The 20833-nt window shown below is 35.4% G+C and overlaps 2 protein-coding genes across 4 annotated transcripts in view; both read right to left on the bottom strand.

The window, feature by feature from the left end:
• Positions 1 to 4: 4 nt before the first annotated feature.
• LOC149786342 (uncharacterized) lies at positions 5 to 15862 on the bottom strand. 3 transcript variants are annotated; one of them, XM_089976756.1, is made up of 3 exons: positions 9525 to 9810; positions 4018 to 4074; positions 5 to 1102 (listed from the first exon to the last, which is right to left on the bottom strand). In XM_089976756.1, exons 1-3 carry the CDS (start codon positions 9627 to 9629, stop codon positions 5 to 7), a joined length of 1260 nt encoding a protein of 419 aa, XP_089832882.1. In that variant the 5' UTR covers positions 9630 to 9810. The 3 variants fall into 3 exon arrangements, with proteins under 3 accessions (XP_089832882.1, XP_089832884.1, XP_089832883.1); XM_089976758.1 differs by lacking the exons at positions 4018 to 4074; positions 9525 to 9810 and adding an exon at positions 15844 to 15862; XM_089976757.1 differs by lacking the exon at positions 4018 to 4074 and having other exon boundaries at positions 9525 to 9809.
• Positions 15863 to 16594: 732 nt separating this feature from the next.
• Positions 16595 to 20833, bottom strand: part of LOC149786341 (ubiquitin carboxyl-terminal hydrolase 16-like) — a 31662-nt gene continuing 27423 nt past the window's right edge. The window contains exons 7-10 of the mRNA XM_089976759.1: positions 19762 to 19881; positions 18691 to 18779; positions 17242 to 17367; positions 16595 to 16738 (exon numbers count right to left, since the gene is read on the bottom strand). Of these exons, the coding sequence (XP_089832885.1) occupies positions 16601 to 16738; positions 17242 to 17367; positions 18691 to 18779; positions 19762 to 19881 (473 nt within the window). The 3' untranslated portion in view covers positions 16595 to 16600. The remainder of the gene's footprint in view (positions 16739 to 17241; positions 17368 to 18690; positions 18780 to 19761; positions 19882 to 20833) is intronic.

Genomic DNA, 20833 nt, shown 5'->3' with positions numbered 1-20833 from the left:
TGTCTCATTCCTCCTCATCTTCCTTCTCCCATTCCACAGGGACCATCTCCTCTATCACATCTGCCTCCCTGTCTCCTTCCTCCTCCTTGCCTTCCTTCCCCCCTTCCACAGGGACTATATCCTCATGCAGATCATCCACTTTGTCTCCTTCCTCTTCCCACTCAACAGGGACCATAACCTCCATCACATATCCTCCCTCATTCTCATCTTCCTTCTCCCATTCCACAGAGAGAATATCTTCCTTCACATCTTCCTCTCTGTCTCCTTCCTCTTCCTTGCCTTCCATTTCCCATTCCACAGGAACCACACTGTCCTTCACATCCTCTTCCCTGTCTCCTTCCTGTATGCCTTCCTTCTCCCCTTCCACTGGGGCCACATCCTCATTTAAATCCTCCACTTTGTCTCCTTCCTCCTCATCTTCCTTCTCCCATTCCACAGGGACCATCTCCTCCATCACATCTGCCTCCCTGTCTCCTTCCTTCTCCTTGCCTTCCTTCTCTCCATCCACAGGGACCATATCCTGCTTAACATCCTCATCCTTGTGTCCTTCCTCCTCCCTCACTTCTTTCTCTCCTTCAACAGGGGTCATATTCTCCTTCACATCCTCCTCTCTATCTTCTTCATCCTCCTTGCTTTCTTTCTCCACTTCCAAAGGGACCATATCCTCCTCCACATCTGATTCCTTTTCTGCCTTCTCTCTGGCTTCCTTCTCCCCTTCTACAGGGACCATATCCTCCTTTACGTCCTCCTCCCTGTCTCCTTCCTGCTCCTCACCTTCCTTCTCCACTTCCAATGGGTGAATATCCTCCTTCACATCTGCCTCACAGTCTCCTTTCTCTTCCTTGCCATCCATCTCCCATTCCACTGGGACAATATTCTCCTTCACATCTGCCTCCCTGTCTCCTTTCCCTTCCTTGGCATCCATCTCCCCTTCCACAGCAACAATGTCCTCTTTTAGATCTGCCTCCTTGTCTCCTTCCTCCTCCCCTTCTACAGGGATAATATCCTCCTTCATATCTTCCTCCCTGTCTCTTTCCTCCTCTTCACCTTCCTTCTTCCCTTCCACAAGGACAATATTATATAGAGATGCTATACTAGGTCTCTGAAATGAGAAAAAATCAAAGTTTAATACTAATGTACTGTCAGTGGGACTAAGAAAACTGCAGAGCATAACCTCAGTAATTTCTCTGCTTTTCACAGAAATTAGCAAGAGAAGATTCAAATGAATATAATCAATACTAGTGTAGTCATATTACATGGCTTTCAGAACCAACATACATGTATTGTATGACAAGAGAAAGATCATTTTATTTTAGTTAACTATGTTTCTCCAAGAATATTAACCTGATCACACTAATGTGATCTCTGCATGATAGAGCTAAAGGTTGACCGTGCATAACAGTCAATGGTTTCTATAAATCTCTGAATTGTAATTGGATTTCTCTAAGGAGATCTATCATAAGATTGAAAATATCATTCACCATAAGTTGTCCATGACTTGTTCATCTGACAGAGGTTACCAGAATAACTTTGCAAGTCTAGTTCCTGATTTTCTGAATGACTCTGAATCAGAACAGGTGAAGGGAAAGTGTAGGCCCTAATCCCACTGCAGCTGACTGCTTGAGAATCCATGGCTCAAGCCTCTGGATATGGGACTGGGGTGAAAAAGGTTAGCAGCTTGCCCCCAAAGTGCATAAATAAACTGAAGAATCTACAGCTAAAGTGACCTCTTGATTGGCAACATCTGACCTGTTCCTTACAAAGAATTGACCAAAACATTCAGTTTGCCCAGAATGTGTCTTATCTAGACTGGATCCTGTGCTAGAAACACCAGCATAAAAACCTCCTTGACCAAGATACTTATATTGGGCGATTTGGTAATCCTTCCATACACCCCACCCACAACTGAGGTGGTCAGCAACTACTGCAGAATTGTTCAACATTACCAGGATCTCTTTTCCACACAGGTGATCACTGCAGCAATGAATGGCTTTCCTTACAGCCTTCAATTTTAAAAGGTGTATATGAAGTGCTTTCTCCCTGGGCTCCTGTTGTCACTTACCATCATCAAGTGAAGCAACAGGTGTCCCCCCCTCCACTTCTGCCAGCTGAATGAACTGATGTTCATACAAACCATACCACCAGATTTAGGCTTCTCCAGAAGAATTCCAATGATATGACATTACATGTCTTGCCACTGTCAGTGGAATGATTTTATTTTTGGTCAGGTCCTGGATGGCCGAGTCGTCTAAAGTGCTAGCCTTTATCAATTGCTGATATCTCACCTATACAGATGTGGATTAGAGTCTCAGGCTTGGCCAATGTGGGATGTGAACAATCTTGCCAGTAGCTTCCACTTGGTTGTTGGCTGTTACCAAGGTTTTCCAGGTGTAACAGCCAATTCTTTCCCTGTTACAAGGGGTAAATTTGGCTACTACACCAGGTTCCTCCACCACCAGTTATACTGGCCACCATGTATACCCTATTTTGTGCAGAGAAATGGCATTAAATCCAAAACAACAACAGCAAAACTTTTGGTCAAGATCATAATGTGCTTATCTAGAAGTCCAGAAAAGGAGCACTACTAGGCCAGCATTGCTATTGGGAGAGGGCACAAAAAACATAGCTTAGAGGAATCACATCTGCCGCTGCATTTAGTACACAAAGGTATTACAGAAAATATCTCATAGAAACCCACTTCCTGTTTCAGATCAGAATTAAAAGCTCTATAATCCATGCAATTCATATTTGAGGGATACAAATGACATTTAGAAGGGTTAGTAATTCCATACACACAGAATACGGTACAGCTTAACATTTAAGAAAAAAAATGTAGCTCACAAACTTTGAAAAATATAAAAAACTATTCACTGAATAAAACAAAGGTTACCATTCCTTTTACAGAAACTTTAAAACACAATTTTATACCACAGTTATTGATGAGTAGATTAAAATGAAGATCTTTTAGGAATTGTATAGACAATGTAGGACAATTTTATGGATAAGTTTAAATGGCAAAGAAAATGTTGATGAGTAATCACCTCATGGTTGTAAGTTGAGGGATTAGGTAAGAGTTTTTTTTCCTTTCTGTACATGACATATGGATGGGGAAGACAAAAGTTTTGTTTTTCTAGGACTGCTAGATTTGAGAGATGGCAGAGCTTATTTCCTAACAATGATGTCATTTGGAATGTATTCAATGGAGAAATATCACTACTGGTATGCAGTAAACATTGACTTGTTATAATCAAGGCAGAATGTTATATTCAACACTGATAGACCAAAATAATGCGCCTAGTAATATGTTCAATATTTCATGAAATCTGGCTGAATTATAAACAGCATTTACTGTATTAAGGCAAAACAGCACAGTCAAAAACAGCTTACAATGCAGTGAGTGTAGCTTTCACATTTAAATGTATAACAGTTATACTTCAATGATACAACATATTTGTAAAGTTGCTGCATTAAGCAAAATGAATATAACTGCTGTAAACAAAAAGAAAGATGTTGTGTAAGTCATATAGAGTTGTTAAATTATTCAAAATCATTACTGTTAAAGAAGGAGGAGAGCAAGAAAAAGTTCAAACTGTGTAGAGTGACAATTTTAAGTAAAATAGATAGTACCAAGGAAAGAGAAGGATGAAAGATAGATGAAGCTAAACAAGCACTGCACAAGAGAGCCATATCTGATACCTTCACCAGGTTTTTGCTTGCCTCCTCTTTCTCCTGTCCAATTACATCCACTGGCAAATGATTTTCAAATTCTATCCAAGTTAATTGAAGCTGACTGGACAGCAAGTTCTTGATTATATGATTATACTTGCAACTGTGTAATTACACTTGCAACAGCTCAGCTGTTGGCCAATTTGGTCTATGGATACAGAAAGTAAAATGAGGGATATTGGATTTCAAAGCCAAGTAGCTACTATCTAGATTCTACATAACGCATTTAACTGTAAAGGATCTTTTTAAATATAGTGAATTAACTGCAGTTTTCACTGTAAAAAATCTCACTTTTTCTTCCTGAACAGGTAAAGACAAATTCAGAAATGGTTCTAAAGTCTCAGAGATCTACAAAACAAAATAAAGTTACAAAGATTTAAAAAATTACAACTTCAGAAGAAATAAAACTACATTTATATGCAGCTGCCTAAAGAATTGGGACTCCACTGGTAAACATGATAAAATTAATTAAAGAGAAAATCCAGGGTAAGAATGTTTAAAAAAACATTCATTGGATAGGGTTCACATTATAATAATAATAATAATAATAATAATAATGAGGACTTTGTATAGCGCCTAATCTTTAGAAGCTCTAAGCGCTTACAACATTTGACAATACCTATAACAAAAAAACATATAATGATATGATTACAAAAACAAACACCATGAAATTAGAAAACATTAGAAAACATGCTGAGAATATTTAAGGTAGGAAACATTATTATGTCTTTAAGTTTGTTCTTGCAGTCGAAGTAAGAGAGTTTTGAGAACACTCTTGAATGGGATCACTAAGTCTTTGTGTCTAAGTTCAGTGGGCAATTCATTCCATGTTGTTGAGCCCTGGTATGCAAAAGAACACTGTCCATATGACTTTGTTTTCATAGTGGGAATAATGAGTATACGATTGTCAGATGAGGAACATACATATCTTGCTGGTGTGTACACATGGGTGATGTCAGATAGGTATGTTGGACTGGAGTCTGTCAGTGAAACGTACCACAGAGAACAAATTTTGTGTTTGATTCTGGATCGAATGGATAGCCAGTGTAGGGTACAGAGCAGTGGGTAGGTGTGCTCTGATCATGGTATTCTAAGTATGATCCAAGCAGCTGTGCTTTAAACTTTTTGAAGTTTCTGGAGTAGATATTGAGATGAACCAAACAGAATTGAGTTACAATAGTCCTGTCTCGAAAGTACTTGTGAACACACAAGTGTTTTAGTGGCATCAACTGAAAGATAATTGCGAATGGAGCTGATGTGTCTCAGCTCAAGATATGCAGCCTTGCATATGTTCATAACATGTTGGTGCAATGTGAGAGTATTGTCCAGAGTAACACCTAGGTTTCATACTGATTGTGTGAATTTAATGTTGGTGTTGCTGATATTTATTGTTTGAGGTAAAGGATGTGAATGAGAAAGTCTTTGTGTTGTGATCAGAATGGCCTCAGTTTTATCATCATTCATCTGCAGCTTGTTTCATGTCATCCATGATTTTACATCAGAGATGTACCTCTTTACACCTTGTATGGTAGCATCAACTTCAGTTGGGTGGCTAGATTTGTATATTTGGGTGTCATCAGCGTACAATTGGTGAGACACTGGATGATAATCTATGACACTTGAGAGTGGCTGATTGTATAGAGTGAAGAGAACAGGTCCAAGAACAGACCCCTGTGGAACACCACAACATAGATTAACTGGGCTAGAGTGTATTCCATTTGCAGACACAGTTTGTGTCCTGTTCACCAAGTAGGACTTGAACCACAGTAAGGCTGTATTACATATAAACAATCTGAGTACAGTTGGTCCACCAGTTTAAGAGAAAACTTTTAATATCTCAATTTTCAAGACAAAGCACAGTTTTGCCATTCTCTTGCAGAGGGCGCTGTGTTTATGACATTTAACCAGCACTTTCAGCAATTTCTCTGTTATCATCCTCTGTACTGAACTCAAACTAAGGTTTATAAAGTAGTTTCAATTTACCATTATTTTCTAATCGGACCTATTTTGAAGTTTGATAAGATCCATCCTGTCAAATAACATCCACAACTCACATCGTAAACATTTCACTTAACATCTGGCACCATTTTCTTTAAAAGTACAGACTGGTTCACAACATCCTTAGCTTATTAATAAAATGAATCTGTGAAACAAAGTTCACATTTGAAGAAACCCATCTGTTTTCTTGGAAATAGTCATATACAGTTGCTATAAATAGCAAATAAGGAAAGTACTTTTATGCTATTCTCATTCAGCAGTCACCTTTTTAAGAATATTCTCAAATTCATATCAGTGGAGTTAAAGAGATGATAATAAAAATGAAAAAAAAACAACTTTTTATTGCCAAAAGCATAATGGTTGGCATGTAAGCAAGAGCCAGAAATATGAAAATACCATAAATCAATTTAGTTTACTTTAAAGCTGATACAATGCATGTCATGAGCTTCCAATAAAAAATACATTTTTTGCAATGGTCACAACTAGTAGTAGTTTCTACCCCTAAAAAGTTGTTATATTTGCCAAACAAGAGTCCAATGAAGGGGTAATGCTCTCCTATATGCAATGAATGTCCATGTATCCAAGATAAAACTGCTTCTCTGTTTAACTGCAAAGTGCTGAAAAGATCCTTGATATTCTTCAGTGAAAACAAGATTTACAAGATGGTCACTGTGGTGGCCACAAGAGATGTAAAATTGGCCCCATTTTTCATTTAGGACCAACTGGTCATCATAAGAAGTTTTTGGTGTAAACCCCATGTCAGTATGACCATTCATTTAGAAGGACTAGCAATACCAAGATTTTCAATGTGGCAGCCATTTTGGATGTAAGATTGGAACCATGTTCATTGAGAAAAATCTAGACATCTTAAGAGTTAAATGTCAATATGATCATCCAGTCTGGGAAAGTAATGATAACAAGATTTTCAACAAGGTCACTATGGTCATATTGGATGTCATATCTGCATAATTTTCATTAATGATCAACTAGTGAAAACACCATGTTTAGATAAGTTTCTTTTTAGCAGGTGTAGCACTATATGTATCAGCATGACTATATTAAAAGTCAGATCATTTAGGACTAACCAGACTTCATATGAAGTGAAAAACCTTTGTTAATATGACCTGCATCAAGACACCTGAAATTGCAATAACAAAATTTTCATGTTGGCCACTAATGTGGCCTTATAAGAAGTCAAATCAAGATATTTTTATTTAGGACCTCAAGACCTAAAAATAACAAACATTTTAATGAAAACCTAAAGTTGATGTAATCATTAATGCAGGTGTAGCAATAACAAGATTTTTCAAGATGGCCACAAATGCAGCCATGGTGGCGATCAGATCAACACTTTACAACCAACTAGATAGATACTTTAGGTGGCGCTCTACAGTTTCCTATTTTGCATAGGGTTAAGATTTTAAAGAAGGAAGAATTTCTCCAGCTTTCCTCACTGGTTATACTGGCTATTTAAAAATGACCTTGTATATCTTAGGTATAATTCAAAGAACCTTTAGTTCCCTTTATTTTGGTATACGATTGATGGGTGCAATATGGGTTATAGAGTATACAGCTTGGCCTTACTTCAGATGTGCACCTTTCAAAAAAGTGTTAGCTCCACTTGGTCATTTTCATTTTCATTTCCTAATCTTCAGAGGTAAATTGTATAAAAAAGAGCCGATAACTTTTTTTACGTTTTATATATCTGGTAATTCATTCATTGTACTTTCAGAAGCTGGTATTGTCTAGTCTGGCAAAATTCGTTTGCCCTATTTTAATAGCTGATATGGATAGTGTACTTTAGACTAATTCAGGCTCATTTTTTAGCACAAGGGACCATTCATTTTAGCTAGCAGTGTGTTTAAATCATGTACACTTTCCTAAAGTACATTATCCAAAGAAATATCATCCACATTACATTAATGTAGCATAGAGGTATGCCACCATTCTCTCCATTGTGCATGTTTTAAATGCAAACAACTTCACTTTACATTCGTCACTCTCTCAAAAGTACATAATAACTGGTGAGCACCCCGATAAAGAGAATATAGGTATTATTATTGTATGATTTAATTATGATTTTATGGCTGAAACATTTAAGTCGCAAGCATCAAAACAGTCCTTTTGAATAATTCTCCTGCATTTCCCACCACAGAACAGTATTTATGAGTGTCAGAGTCTCTAACAAGTCCAGCCCCTCCCATGATAAAAAGTGAGCTATTTTAAGAATGCACATTACATTTTGTAAACACAGCAACCAATGTTATGCTGAATGACAGAAACATGAAACTAGCCAGAATTATTTCTGAGATATCAACAATGAATTTTACAGTTTGAAAAGGGATGGAACACATCAGGTTCATAAAGGTCAAAGGTCAAAGTGTAAAATATATGTCTATTGTTTAATATGGAAGAAGTGAATTCACTTTCTCATCATTTATTATTTATTTCATTGCAAATAAATGAAAAGAAAAATTTTCACTATATATTTCTTTTACTTATTACAACAGTTTTAAATTTAAGTTGACTCTATTCCTATATTCTAAGACTTCTAATTTCCCCATAATTAAGGTCACTACTCACACAAACATGCCTCATGGCAAATTATATAAGCAAGAGCAAAATGAGCATAATTTGCTTATTTTCATGCTTAACATCAATATGAATGTACCATTTTATTCAGAACATCATACATAATTATCTGAAAATAAAAAAATAATTGCATACATTTTTATATTTGCTTTAAGGTGGCGCTCTACAGTTTCGTATTTTGCATAGGGTTAGGACTTTAAAGAAAAAGAATTTTCCTGGCTTTCCTCACTGGTTATACTGGCTATTTAAAAAAGACCTTGTATATCTTAGGTATAATTCAAAGAACCTTTAGTTCCCTTTATTTTGTATACAATTGATGGGTGCAATATGGGTTATAGAGTATACAGCTTGGCCTTACTCCAGATGTGCACCTTTCAAAAAAGTGTTAGCTCCACTTGGTCATTTTCATTTCCTAATCTTCAGAGGTAAACTGTATAAAAAAGAGCCAATAACTTTTTTTACATTTTATATATCTGGTAATTCATCCATTGCACTTTCAGAAGCTGGTACTGTCTAATCTGGCAAAATTCATTTTCCCTATTTTAATAGCTGATATGGATAGTGTACTTTAGACTAATTCAGGCTCATTTTTTAGCACAAGGGACCATCATTTTAGTTAGCAGTGTGTTTAAATCATGTGTAATTTCCAAAAGTACATTATCCAAAGAAATATCATCCACATTAATGTAGCATAGAGGTATGCCACCATTCTCTCCATTGTGCATGTTTTAAATGCAAACAACTTCAACTACTACATATGTCACTCTCTCAGAAGTACATAATAACTGGTGAGCACCCCCTAAGTCCTTGGGTGAAAACTTCAAACTGAAGGTGTAGTAATAACAAGGGGTTTTGATAGACTGTTGCTATGGTAGCCATATTAGATCTCAGATCAGCCCCATTTTCATTTGGAAAGAACTAGACATTATACAAAGTATTTTGGTCAATGAAAACCATATCATGGAAAAGTAACAATAACAACATATTCAAGATGGTCACTATTGTGGTGTCAGAGTGGTACCATTTTAAGTTAGGACCAATTTATACCTTGCGATGAATGTGTGTGTAATGTTTTCATGGCAACCCTCCATGTGGTTCAGGAGTTGCCTTAACAAACTTGTGCTAACAGAAGTTCAGACAAATGACCATGGATAACCATCTCATAAGCTTTTCTAGTCTATGACCAGTAAAGCTAAATATATACTTACATACTGGCATTTTTCACACATTACAGTGCTAACAAGACAGCCTCCAAACAAAGCATCCACAAATGTGTAATTAACCTGATGACCATATTCTGCGATGGAAAACATACTGGGTATATTTATATACTGTATAGAATCAATTTTGTCTGGGATATACAGGTATGCAACTTAGACCAGTAATATAACTTTTAAATGTTGGCTAAAATTATTTTAGCAGTTAGAAAACCAGAGTAAATTATGTAAGGTCAAAAAAATTTATGGAATTTATTTTTACATCCTCATTCAACACAAACATCTCTCTACCACCAAAAGCCCTCTTTATACAGTATATGATTTTATGACCACTAAAAATTCCCCCTATACAGTATATGATTTTATGACCACTAAAAATGACCCCTATACAGTATGTGATTTTATAACCACTAAAAATGACCCCTATACAGTATGTGATTTTATATATCCCTAAAATTGCCCCCTATACAGTATGAGATTTTATAACCAATACAAATGCCCCTATAGTGTATGATTTTATAACCACTAAAATGCCCCCTATACAGTATGTGATTTTATAACCATTACAAATGCCCCCATACAGTGTATGATTTTATAACCACTAAAAATGCCCCCCATAGAGTGTATGATTTTATAACCATTACAAATGCCCCCATACAGTGTATGATTTTATAACCACTAAAAATGCCCCCCATAGAGTGTATGATTTTATAACCATTAAAAATGCCCCTATGCAGTAAATTATCACCATTAAAACTTACCCCTATACAATATATGATTTATCACCACTAAAAATGCCCCATATACAGTATATGACTATATAACCACTAAAAATGCTCCCTATACAGTATGTGATTTATCACCACTAAAAATGCTGCTGAAATACAGAGGGTATTTAAAAAGTTCTGAAAGTTTCATTAAAACCTTTTTAGTTTCCAAAACCCATCAATACATTTGATGCAGATCAATAGACAAAATAATGTTCTTTAAAATCAATTGCTGTTGCACATATTTAACAGTAACATTAAAATGTCAGAGAAGGAAAAAATTTTTCTACTGAACAAAGTGCATACTATAAAATCTGGGTGGTCATAGACTACTCATCTCTGAAAACAAGGCCAATTTGGATAAAAGTTTATGAATGCAGTTCTCTCCCTTATATTCTACAATTCTGAGGTAGAAGAAGATGACCCACATTCAGGAAGATCACTGTCAGTGACTGGTGAAAGAGAAATGGCAGTTGTCAAAGGGGCATCTGACAAACAGCCTGAATACAAGTGGAAGGTTTTACAATTTTCACAAATGATCTTTAATATACTGAAGAATCAACTGAAGCTCCATGAAGTTTGCACAAGATGGGTCCAGTATTTGTTGATGGCTCATCGAAACAGGCTCAGGCTAAAATTGCCAAACAGCTACTCATCAAACATGAAAGAGTGACTAGAGACATTAGAATGAGAATGTCACAAGTTATGTAACATTTCTGTACCTGACTCAAGAGAAAATAAATAAACTCTGGATTGAAGAAAATCAACAGTGACCACAAACTGCTTCACATACTTGGACTGTCAAGAAAGTTTCATAAACAATATTTTTTATGCAAAAGGACCGGTCATACAAGTACGAGTGCCAGACTTTGCTAGTATCACAGGACAATTTTGTGTCTCCAAAGTGATGCCAAAAGTTGCGGAACACTAGTGAACAACCTGCCCATGCAACAGTACACAACGTATCCATCTACTCCATGACAACACAAGCAAGCCATCGTAACAGGCTTCCTAAAGGAGTACAGCATTCAAATTTTGCCACATCTTTTATACAGCCATAATTTAGTTGAATTCTGTTATGAAAGATTTGCTAAGGAGCAGATAATTTGAATGCTATCATGTGGTTGTAAGTACAGTTTTCTAGTGTATGAATAACATATCAATAAGTGAATGGCATTTAAAATGATTAGATAATCAGACAGAGAAAGTGTTTAGAGGTGCATGGGGAGTAATTTGAGGAGATTCACTGATATCCTGACCCATTGCCCTGCAGTCCCTGCTGTCAACAGAAACAATGAAGGCCTGGAAATGCCAAACTCACACTTGCAAGTCAGCTGCTCATGTGAACATAGCCCAATCCCTTATTGTCCAGAACACCACTGACACTCACACCTGGAAGTAAGTCACTCATGTGAACATAGCCCAAACCCTTATTGTCCAGAACCCCAATGACACTCACACCTGGAAGTAAGTCACTCATGTGAACATGACCCAAACCCTTATTGTCCAGAACCCCATTGACACTCATGCTAGGAAGTCAGTCTCTCATGTGTCTCACAGGCTGAGAGAACAGCTCAACACTTACTCACCCAGTGTCATCCATTAATCTTTACCTGGAAGAAAATGATGCAATTCTCTCCCCATCCTGGGAAAACCAAAACAAGCCAGCAAAAAAGTCAACCTCAAAGGCCCAACCCAGAAATATCCTCTCATTTCTTTGGGCGGGTATTTACAATGGTCCTGGAAGGTTTATCTTATGATGAAGCAAGTAAAATGAAGTATAAAATATTCATCAATGATGAAGATAGAATGAGAAATACTGTAGAATCATTTATTTTTGTTGGCTCAATTTTCGTGGCTTTGTAAAAAAGGGCATTTTTGTGGGGACTTAAATTAAAGGTTTTGCCTGTCAAAGTTTGCATATTAGTAAGTATTTAATTTCATGGTTTAATCTCTACAAATACCCAAAATAAATACAAAAAAATAAAACTATGCCGACACAAACAGTGGTCACTTACATGTTTAAGCAATACTACCACCTGTATGAGCACAAATCAAAGACCTGGCCAGTTCAATACTTACACAGTGTTTTCCACCAAGTGAATAACATCAGTCAAAGCTGACACTGCCAAAAACACTAAAACAATACTTCCATCTCTATGAGCACAAATAAAACACCTGTCAAGATTAATCACTTTTCGCCGTGTTTTCATTTGAGTACTCAACATTAAAGGAAGCCATCGCAGCCAACAACACTAGGCCAATTGGTTATTAAAGAAGAATTAAAGTCACACTTCCATGAGTAGTATGCTAAACAGGTCATGGACGTCATTATGGAAAAAGATGTTACTGGTGATTATCAGTGCACTGTATTAGTAAACCTTGCAACCTCATTAATCAAGCCAATTCACGCTGAATGGATAGTGGTCTTGAGAAAGCTGGACTTGTTTAATTCAGCAATTTGGGGATTATTTACCTGAGAAGCATTTGTGAGTACCATGAGACTTGATTGACAAGATGTTGATACAGAGGCTTTGTCCAAAAATCTGTGAAGTGTAATCTTTAATACTTTGCTGTAATTAGTGTATATACATAGTGTTTCATTAATAATAGTGTTCAAGAAATAGTTAAAGAATTTTACAGGATTGTTGTTCTTTTGGATTAAAAATCCAGGGATAAAATGAAATGTGCTTTCAGAAGGATTTAAATGTTTCAACAACAGTTGTACTCGAATGAAGACTCAATTGGAATAAGTATTAAATTTAATCTTCATAAACTATTATTTTGTATTATTTTTTCTTTCATTTTCAGTATTACTATTGTTTGAATACCTTATGCATTTTCTCTATTTTCTCTCTATCCTTACTTACCTCACATATCAATTTAAGGATGTGAGTGTAAAGTTACAGCTATCAGATACCTTACTGAACGTGTGCATTGAAACAATATAAAATGATTTATAATTCTTGTTTCATAACGTTAAAATAAAAAATAAAACAAACACATGTAAAAGCTAAAAGCTAATATTTAATAACAGTGTTATAGTATTGAACTTGATTTATCAAATACTAGTAGCTGTGTTAATCTCTAGGAATGTAGCACTGTAAGAAAACTGGGGGTGGGGGCATCATCCTACGTGGCTCATTTTTTGTTGGGGATTTAAATTTGTAGTTCGGGGCAACAATGAAAACCATGAAAATGGGTCCCCCATGAAAACTGATGATACTAAAGTACACAGAAATATAGCTAGAATATAATTCTCTGGCACGAAATTAACTCCATAGAATTGATGAATTAATAATAAAAAAATAGGCTATGTATTTGTGATAGGCCTCAAGAGAGAGTGTGCTACTATGCAGATGGAAGTATTCATGATCATTCTAATCTGACATGAACTTGGTCAAGCCAAGTTGTTCTCCCTTCTACTGCTAAATCAAGCCTGAGAGGGTTGGATGTACAAGATGTTATCACTTCTACTGCTAAAACAAGAATGGGTGGGCTGAATGTATACATGATCACTTCTGTTGAAAAAAAAAGTCTGGGAGAGATGGATATACAAGATGTTATTGCTTCTGTTGCTAAAATAAACCTGGGAGGACATGATGTGCAAGATTGCGTTCTTAATGTATTATGATTAGCAAAAAAATATGACAAAGAAACAGACTTGCATGAAATATATATGTAACCTAGAAAACCATGATAATCAACTACAAACATGATTCACACACATAAGTACAATATATATATATATATATATATATATATATATATATATATATATATATATATAGAGAGAGAGAGAGAGAGAGAGAGAGAGAGAGAGAGATACTTACTCCTGACTTTCATCCTGATATCATGATCCACTGTTTGGTGATTGGATGTTACTACCAGCTCAAAATATTTCAATACTGCAACCTGACCTCTCTTGAAGAGGTAATTTGCATTTCAAAATCAAATTTTATTGGAATGAGCAGTATCAATGATCTAATTTTGATCAAGAGATACTATTTTACATAAGACCACAACGAAGAACATAACTCCAGAGAAACTGCTATTAATGGTCTTTTTCACAATCAAAAACCTAATGCATGAAAAAATCTTTCTATTTTCTTAATTTTTCTTTCTTTGTGTCACTAGAGAATTTATATTAATATGTACAAGATTTGTTGCTAAATTAATGTTATTTTCCTTCAATACCATTTTCTACCATTGAGACAGGGGAACAATATATAAGGGAGATAACCAACACGGATATCATCATTTGAGTTGTCTCCCTTGCCACATAATTGACATGACAGTTCAGCGGATCAATACTTTCTCTGTAAGTTTAATAATTCATAAAGTTTGGAACTGTTATTAAAATGGAATCTTTTCAAGCCCAAATCTGCATGAAGCAATTGTTTCATGTCCATGACATTAAAGTTTAACAAAAAAACAAACAAATGAAGGGCATATTTTGGCATAAAGGGTGCAATGAATCTGATTGATGAAACAAGGGTTGTTTCAACGAATGTTGATCTGCACTGTAAAATTATATATCTGCCTCATGTTTAATACTCCTCTGTGTAGGCATTCTTAGGGTATGGTTGACTCTCTACATTACTGACCAAAGAGTCATAATTAGCTCAGCCTTTGGTCAAGGTATGCTGGCGTGAATTAAACTTAATGAGCAGAAACCATCATTTTCATGTCAGACTTATCATAATCATGACCTTTGATCTTTAAACCCCAGAATCTATAGGGTTTATTTTACTACCCCAAGAGTAAATCATATGAAACCATCAGCATTTCAACAACATGGGAACATAGGTAAGCTGTGACAATATTTCAGTATACACCAACTAGGAAATATAGGCATGCTGTGACAATATTTTGGTTTGCACCAAAGGAAAATGGGCGAACTGACAATATTTCAGTTTGTAACAACAAGGGAAAATGGGGAAACTGTGATGATATTTTAGTTTGCATAAATTCAGCTGTATGGCACAATAAGTACTGCACTTGTTCAACCTAATCCTAGCTGTATGGCACAAAAAGTACAGGACTTGTTCAACCTAATCTAGCTGCATAGCACAATAAGTACTGGACTTGCTCAACCTAATCCTATCTGTAGGGCACAAAAAGTAGCGCACTTGTTCAACATAATCCTAGCTGTATGGCACAATAAGTACTGGAGTTGTTCAATCTAATCCTAGTTGTATGGCACAACAGGATCTGCTGTTGGAAAAGTATACCTATCTTGCCTATTCAAACAACAACATTGCTGTTGGAAAATAAAACAATGTCTTGTGTATGCAAACAACAACATTCCTGTAGAAAAAGTATACCTGTCTTGTCTATGCAAACAACAACATTGCTGTTGGAAAAGTGTATCTGCCTTGCCTATTCAAACAACAGCATTGCTGTTGGAAAAGTATACCTGACTTTTCTATGCAAACAACAACATTGCTATTGAAAAAGTATACCTGTCTTGTATGTGCTTCATAGGCAGGAAAAAAATTAATTCTGGTCTGAAACCAATTATCAAAGGAGTGTGTATTTACCTTGATTTCTTCAGATCACAAGATGTCCAGCATGTGACTTAGAAGCTCATGGCTATCATGTTGCTGGTTGCCTCTGAACATCGGGGCCCTGAGGGAAAAGGAAAGCACATTAAAGTGACTGGGTCAAGATTTGCAAGTAGTAGTCTTCCCTCCTGCAAAAAAAGCAAACGTTACATGCTCTAGGGCAAGACAAAGAAAGTCAAATTAACTGAACCTAAACATAACCCATTTTTTATGTAAATTCACTGCACAAGCAAATCTTCAAGAAAATAATGTATCCATCATTTCACAAACAAGAAAAAAGAAATACAAGCCACAGTACTTATAGAAAGATGTAAGAAAAAACAGAAAATACTCCATGCCTTCAAGCCAGGCTCTTGACCTATGAACATTACCTACAGAGTATTTCATCACTGTGGAATATCATGCATAATTGTAACAGACTTGCAGTAAAGGTAATGGACTTGAAATAAAGGTAATGGGCTTATAGTAAAGGTAACGACTCATAGTACAGGTAAAACGTTTCTCATTCCTCATAAGTTTCTTGTGATGAGGTCAGTGTTTTTATGTGGAGTATTTGTATTTATTGATGTGACTGACATGATTTGTTCAGCTAATTCATCATTTTATACATTTAAAAAAATAAAAAGTAATGCTATGCACAGAGACACTGAAGCTCTCATAATTACAGAGTCTCTCATCATATAAGCACTTTGAAAAAACTTTTATTGATATCTTAGACTTTGTGAAACTTGGATTACTCTTTGCAGACTTGTCCAAAGAGGGCACTAGGGTTGACAACATTGGTTCGAGTCATAGAGTTGATCTCCTGAAGGAAGTTTACTAGTGTCATGGTAAGGAGTCTGGCTTTACTAAGGCTGATCCTAATGCTTGGCTGCAACAACAGAAAAGATATAATGAGTAAATCATACATTACACAACCTTCAATACCTAATTCCTATAAAATATACATGCATAAAGTCATGATTTTCAGCAGATTTGAACCAAAACATATTTAAATAATGGAATATGAAAGAATAAGTTACTTTAAGATAAACAATAATAATAATATCTACTTGTACAGATGATGGAATAACTAACATGACAAATAGCATCCCATGTCAGAAATATTCAGTGAGGTCAAGCTGATTATATATTCAAATAGTAAAAAGTGTTCTGTCCAACCCAGTGTCTCACCTTCATCCCTCTGCAGATGTATATTTGACTTATAAAAATTAAGTTGACGATGAGACCATGACAGTATGACACTCATGTCGTATCATACTTTCATATGTGATACAATAAAAACTGTCAACCTAGTGGAAATCCTTCACAGAAGATAAAAAGAGGATATGTAGAATAATTCATGCATTTAAAAGACAATCTTTAAATCTATACCAAATCCATAATATAATCATCCTCATCTCTACTGCTGGAGTTGTCACTGATGTATTTCATGCCAGGCAGAAAGAGTGATCCCCCTTCTATGTTCTTTTCCATCAAGAGGTTCTCCAGACTGTTTGTCTGAATCAAATTTTGAAAACAAAATGTCAGCATTATTTATTCATCAACGAATAATTTAATGGATTTCATGATTCTCTCTTTAGAATAGATTAGAAATATGCAAATGAGCCAGTATGAACAAAAAGTAACAATCATCTCCTTAGATAAGTCATCTGCATGTCACTGCAGCCTACTTTGCTGTTGAATACTTACAAATTGTATCAGAGGAAAATTAATGAATTCTGATAAAGACACCATACCTAAAAGATGGTGGTACATAATCAATAAGGCAATATTAAAGCTTAAAACTTTGAGTCTAAGATTTTATGTTCCACTCAAACTGAATCTATAAAGATTACGTCAAACAGAATAATTCCTTCTGAATAAGGACAGACTTCAACACAGATTAATATGGACAGAATTTATAACAGTGGGGGGTGAGAGGCAAAAAAGGAGAGATAATGATCTAATGGATCAAGGCAAAGTCTGTTTTACTCAAAAATGCATTATTCAACAGTAGTAAAGTAAAGGACAATATATTAGATTCTTGTTTCTTTTTTCTTCTTATATATATTACTCACCTGCATGGCTGCATTGAAGTAACATGTGTTCCCCACATTATGCAAACCCTGCAAGTATTCAAGTTAATAGATTTCAATGAACAGTTTGTAGTGTTTCATCAGACAATTTCAAAGTCTGGCCTAACAAAGCAATTTTAGTATTGAGCTCTTAAATAACATATCCGATAATTACTACCCATCACTTGTTAGTTTTAGGGGTGTATAAAATGTTTTTAATTACTTTCACAACTTAACAAATATGTTTACATCTGCTCTTCACACTCATTGAATTTGGACATAACTTTTTTATTATAAAACAACTGCCAATCAGCAGAAGATGTGTGTGTGTGTGTGTGTGTGTGTGTGTGTGTCTGTGTGTGTGTGTGTGATTTGGATTCTTAACGTAGCATTAACAATTTTTCAGTCATATCACTATGATGTCTGCAGCATGACAGTTTTATAGTGATGTCTAGCACTGGGGCATCATGTCACAGACATGTAGCATGATGTCCCACCTAGTCACATTATCCTGACACCAGGCCGACCAGCCCTAACATTAACCTCTTAATGCAGAGTGCCAAGCAAGGCAGCTGTTAGTACCATTTTTGTAAGTCTTTGGTATGACTCAGCTGGAGATCGAATCAATGACCTCCCACATCCGAGGCAGACGCTCTAACCACTAGGCCATGGGAGTGGTAATCAGCAGAAGACATAATAAACATGTTGATAAACAATGTTCTTGTTAAAAAGGAGGTTCTTTAATGAAACAAATTTGGTTCCATACCACTACTTTCTGGCCTGATGGGCCCTTGTTCTCCTGTGAGGAATAAACATTGAAGGATGCAGTTGGAACCGATGCAGTATGGGCTGTAACTGGGAAAACAGAAAAAGGAATATAAAAGGCTGGTTACTGATCAACTGTACAACTAGTATACATCTCTCTCTCTCTCTCTCTTTATCTATATATATATATATATATATATATATATATATATATATATATATATATATTTCACTTGACAGTGCTAACATGGCCATAATTGGAAGTGCTGGATGTGCATCACAGATATACCATCTCTATGATTCTCTTAAACTTGGGGGTTCAGTTGTACTCAAATTTTATACATGTAAGAAATAAAGTGAATACATGAAGGCATGTTTTGGGAAGAAGTTCTTGTGGAAAGGATTTCTATATCAATTCAAAATAGAAATACAATGACAGGTCATTAGTTACCTCTGTTACATAATTGCCCTTTCGTATTCATTTAAAACTTTCATATTTCCCACTCCAACAAAATTTATTGCATCATGAAACAAGGAATCAGTAATTACATAGCCAATCTTTGCCTTTACGAGTCTCAAACAGTCATTATAGACATTATGATGCAGAAAATAATATAGACCAAAACAATCTTTCCCCTATTCTAACTATAGATTTTTTTGCAATCTTTTATACTTATATTTGAACTTTGAATCATTTAACAATTTAAAATTTGAATTTTAATCAGCACTATATAACATGTATTGTGCTGATGCACCATAAACTACCTACATATTTACCTCCCCTACATACTCACCTACCTACCTACTCCATTTAAGACAAAAGAAAGCAAAATAAAAAAGAAATTTTTTTCAAATAAAAGTGTAGGTACTAAATGGACTTGGAAAAAACCCTGAAATTAATGGGGTTTTTTTTGTTGTAATATTTTTTTTTTTTTTAAATCGTTCTTCTAATAATCTGTTTGATAAAGCTACAACCACCCCTAGAAGCCATATTTTATTGGATGAGGTTCATAGGATGTGAGTAACCTTTGAGCAACAGCCTGCAGGATAAAGTTCACGCATCAATAATTACCTTGATTTGCCACTACAACTGCGGCCTTGGAGGAGCATGCAGTATAGAAATCACCAATCCATGCCATAACCTTCCGAGTTAATGAGCCATTTCTGCCCTTTAAAGAATCAACACTGGGGACTGTAAAAGGAAAGACAGTAAAAAAGTAAAAGGTTGTTTACTGATTGAACTTTAACCTTTAAATATTTTTCTACTATTTATACTTCAGTAAGCTTAATGGCTGAATGTGTGGAACAAAATTAATCAGCGTGAAACTCCCGCCTTCATATTTGTTATCATTATATTAATCCTCATTAAATTCTGCACTACTTTATGAATACCCAATGTTGTGGCAAACTGTATCATGATGATATCAGCTTAAAATTTAACTTTCACTGGACCATATCGTGTTGGTTCTCCTTCTATGTGCTCCAAGATGAAGAAAATGAAGTCCCTTCCTCTTCTGGGGATCTCACACTGACACATCTTGCTGGAGATAATGGTTGGGATGTAAATAATTTTATTCAAGTCACACTCTACAAACTGCTTCTTTAATTCTGCATTTACAAACTTATGGCACATGATATTAAGAAAGATAGCAACACTGTATGGATACAAATTTGTCATTTTTATCAATGGTTACAAATTCTTCATAAATAATTGATAAATAATCCATAAAAAAATGGGTCTTTCTAAATCAAATGTTTTAAACTTCAACAACTGCTAAAAAAATTTAAAAAGGACATGATCTATACATGAATAGTAAACAAATACTATTAGTGTTATTTTTCTTTTTCTTTTAATAGCAAGTGTGAGAAGGAAAACAATCAGCAAACACCATCAACAAACTGATCAAGGATAGAACATGTCATCTGACATGGTTAACATATCTCCTCATATGCCCTTTGCAGACAGTGCCATCGGTGTTCAATTAATATTCAAGTTTTTTTGTGTTTGAGGGCAAGACCATTAGGAATTGAGTTTTATGTAAGAAGTCAAGCTCTAATTTACAGTTACAATTACTTACTTTTTACATTATGTTTGGTATTTTATAAAACCACATCAATTCATTTGCAAGTGAAAATGCACATTG

The sequence above is a fragment of the Sinohyriopsis cumingii genome, chromosome 12 (assembly GCF_028554795.1).
Source record: "Sinohyriopsis cumingii isolate HCF-2022 chromosome 12, ASM2855479v2, whole genome shotgun sequence".
Classification (NCBI taxonomy): Eukaryota; Metazoa; Mollusca; class Bivalvia; order Unionida; family Unionidae; genus Sinohyriopsis; species Sinohyriopsis cumingii.
This window is presented reverse-complemented; position numbering and strand designations above follow the sequence as displayed.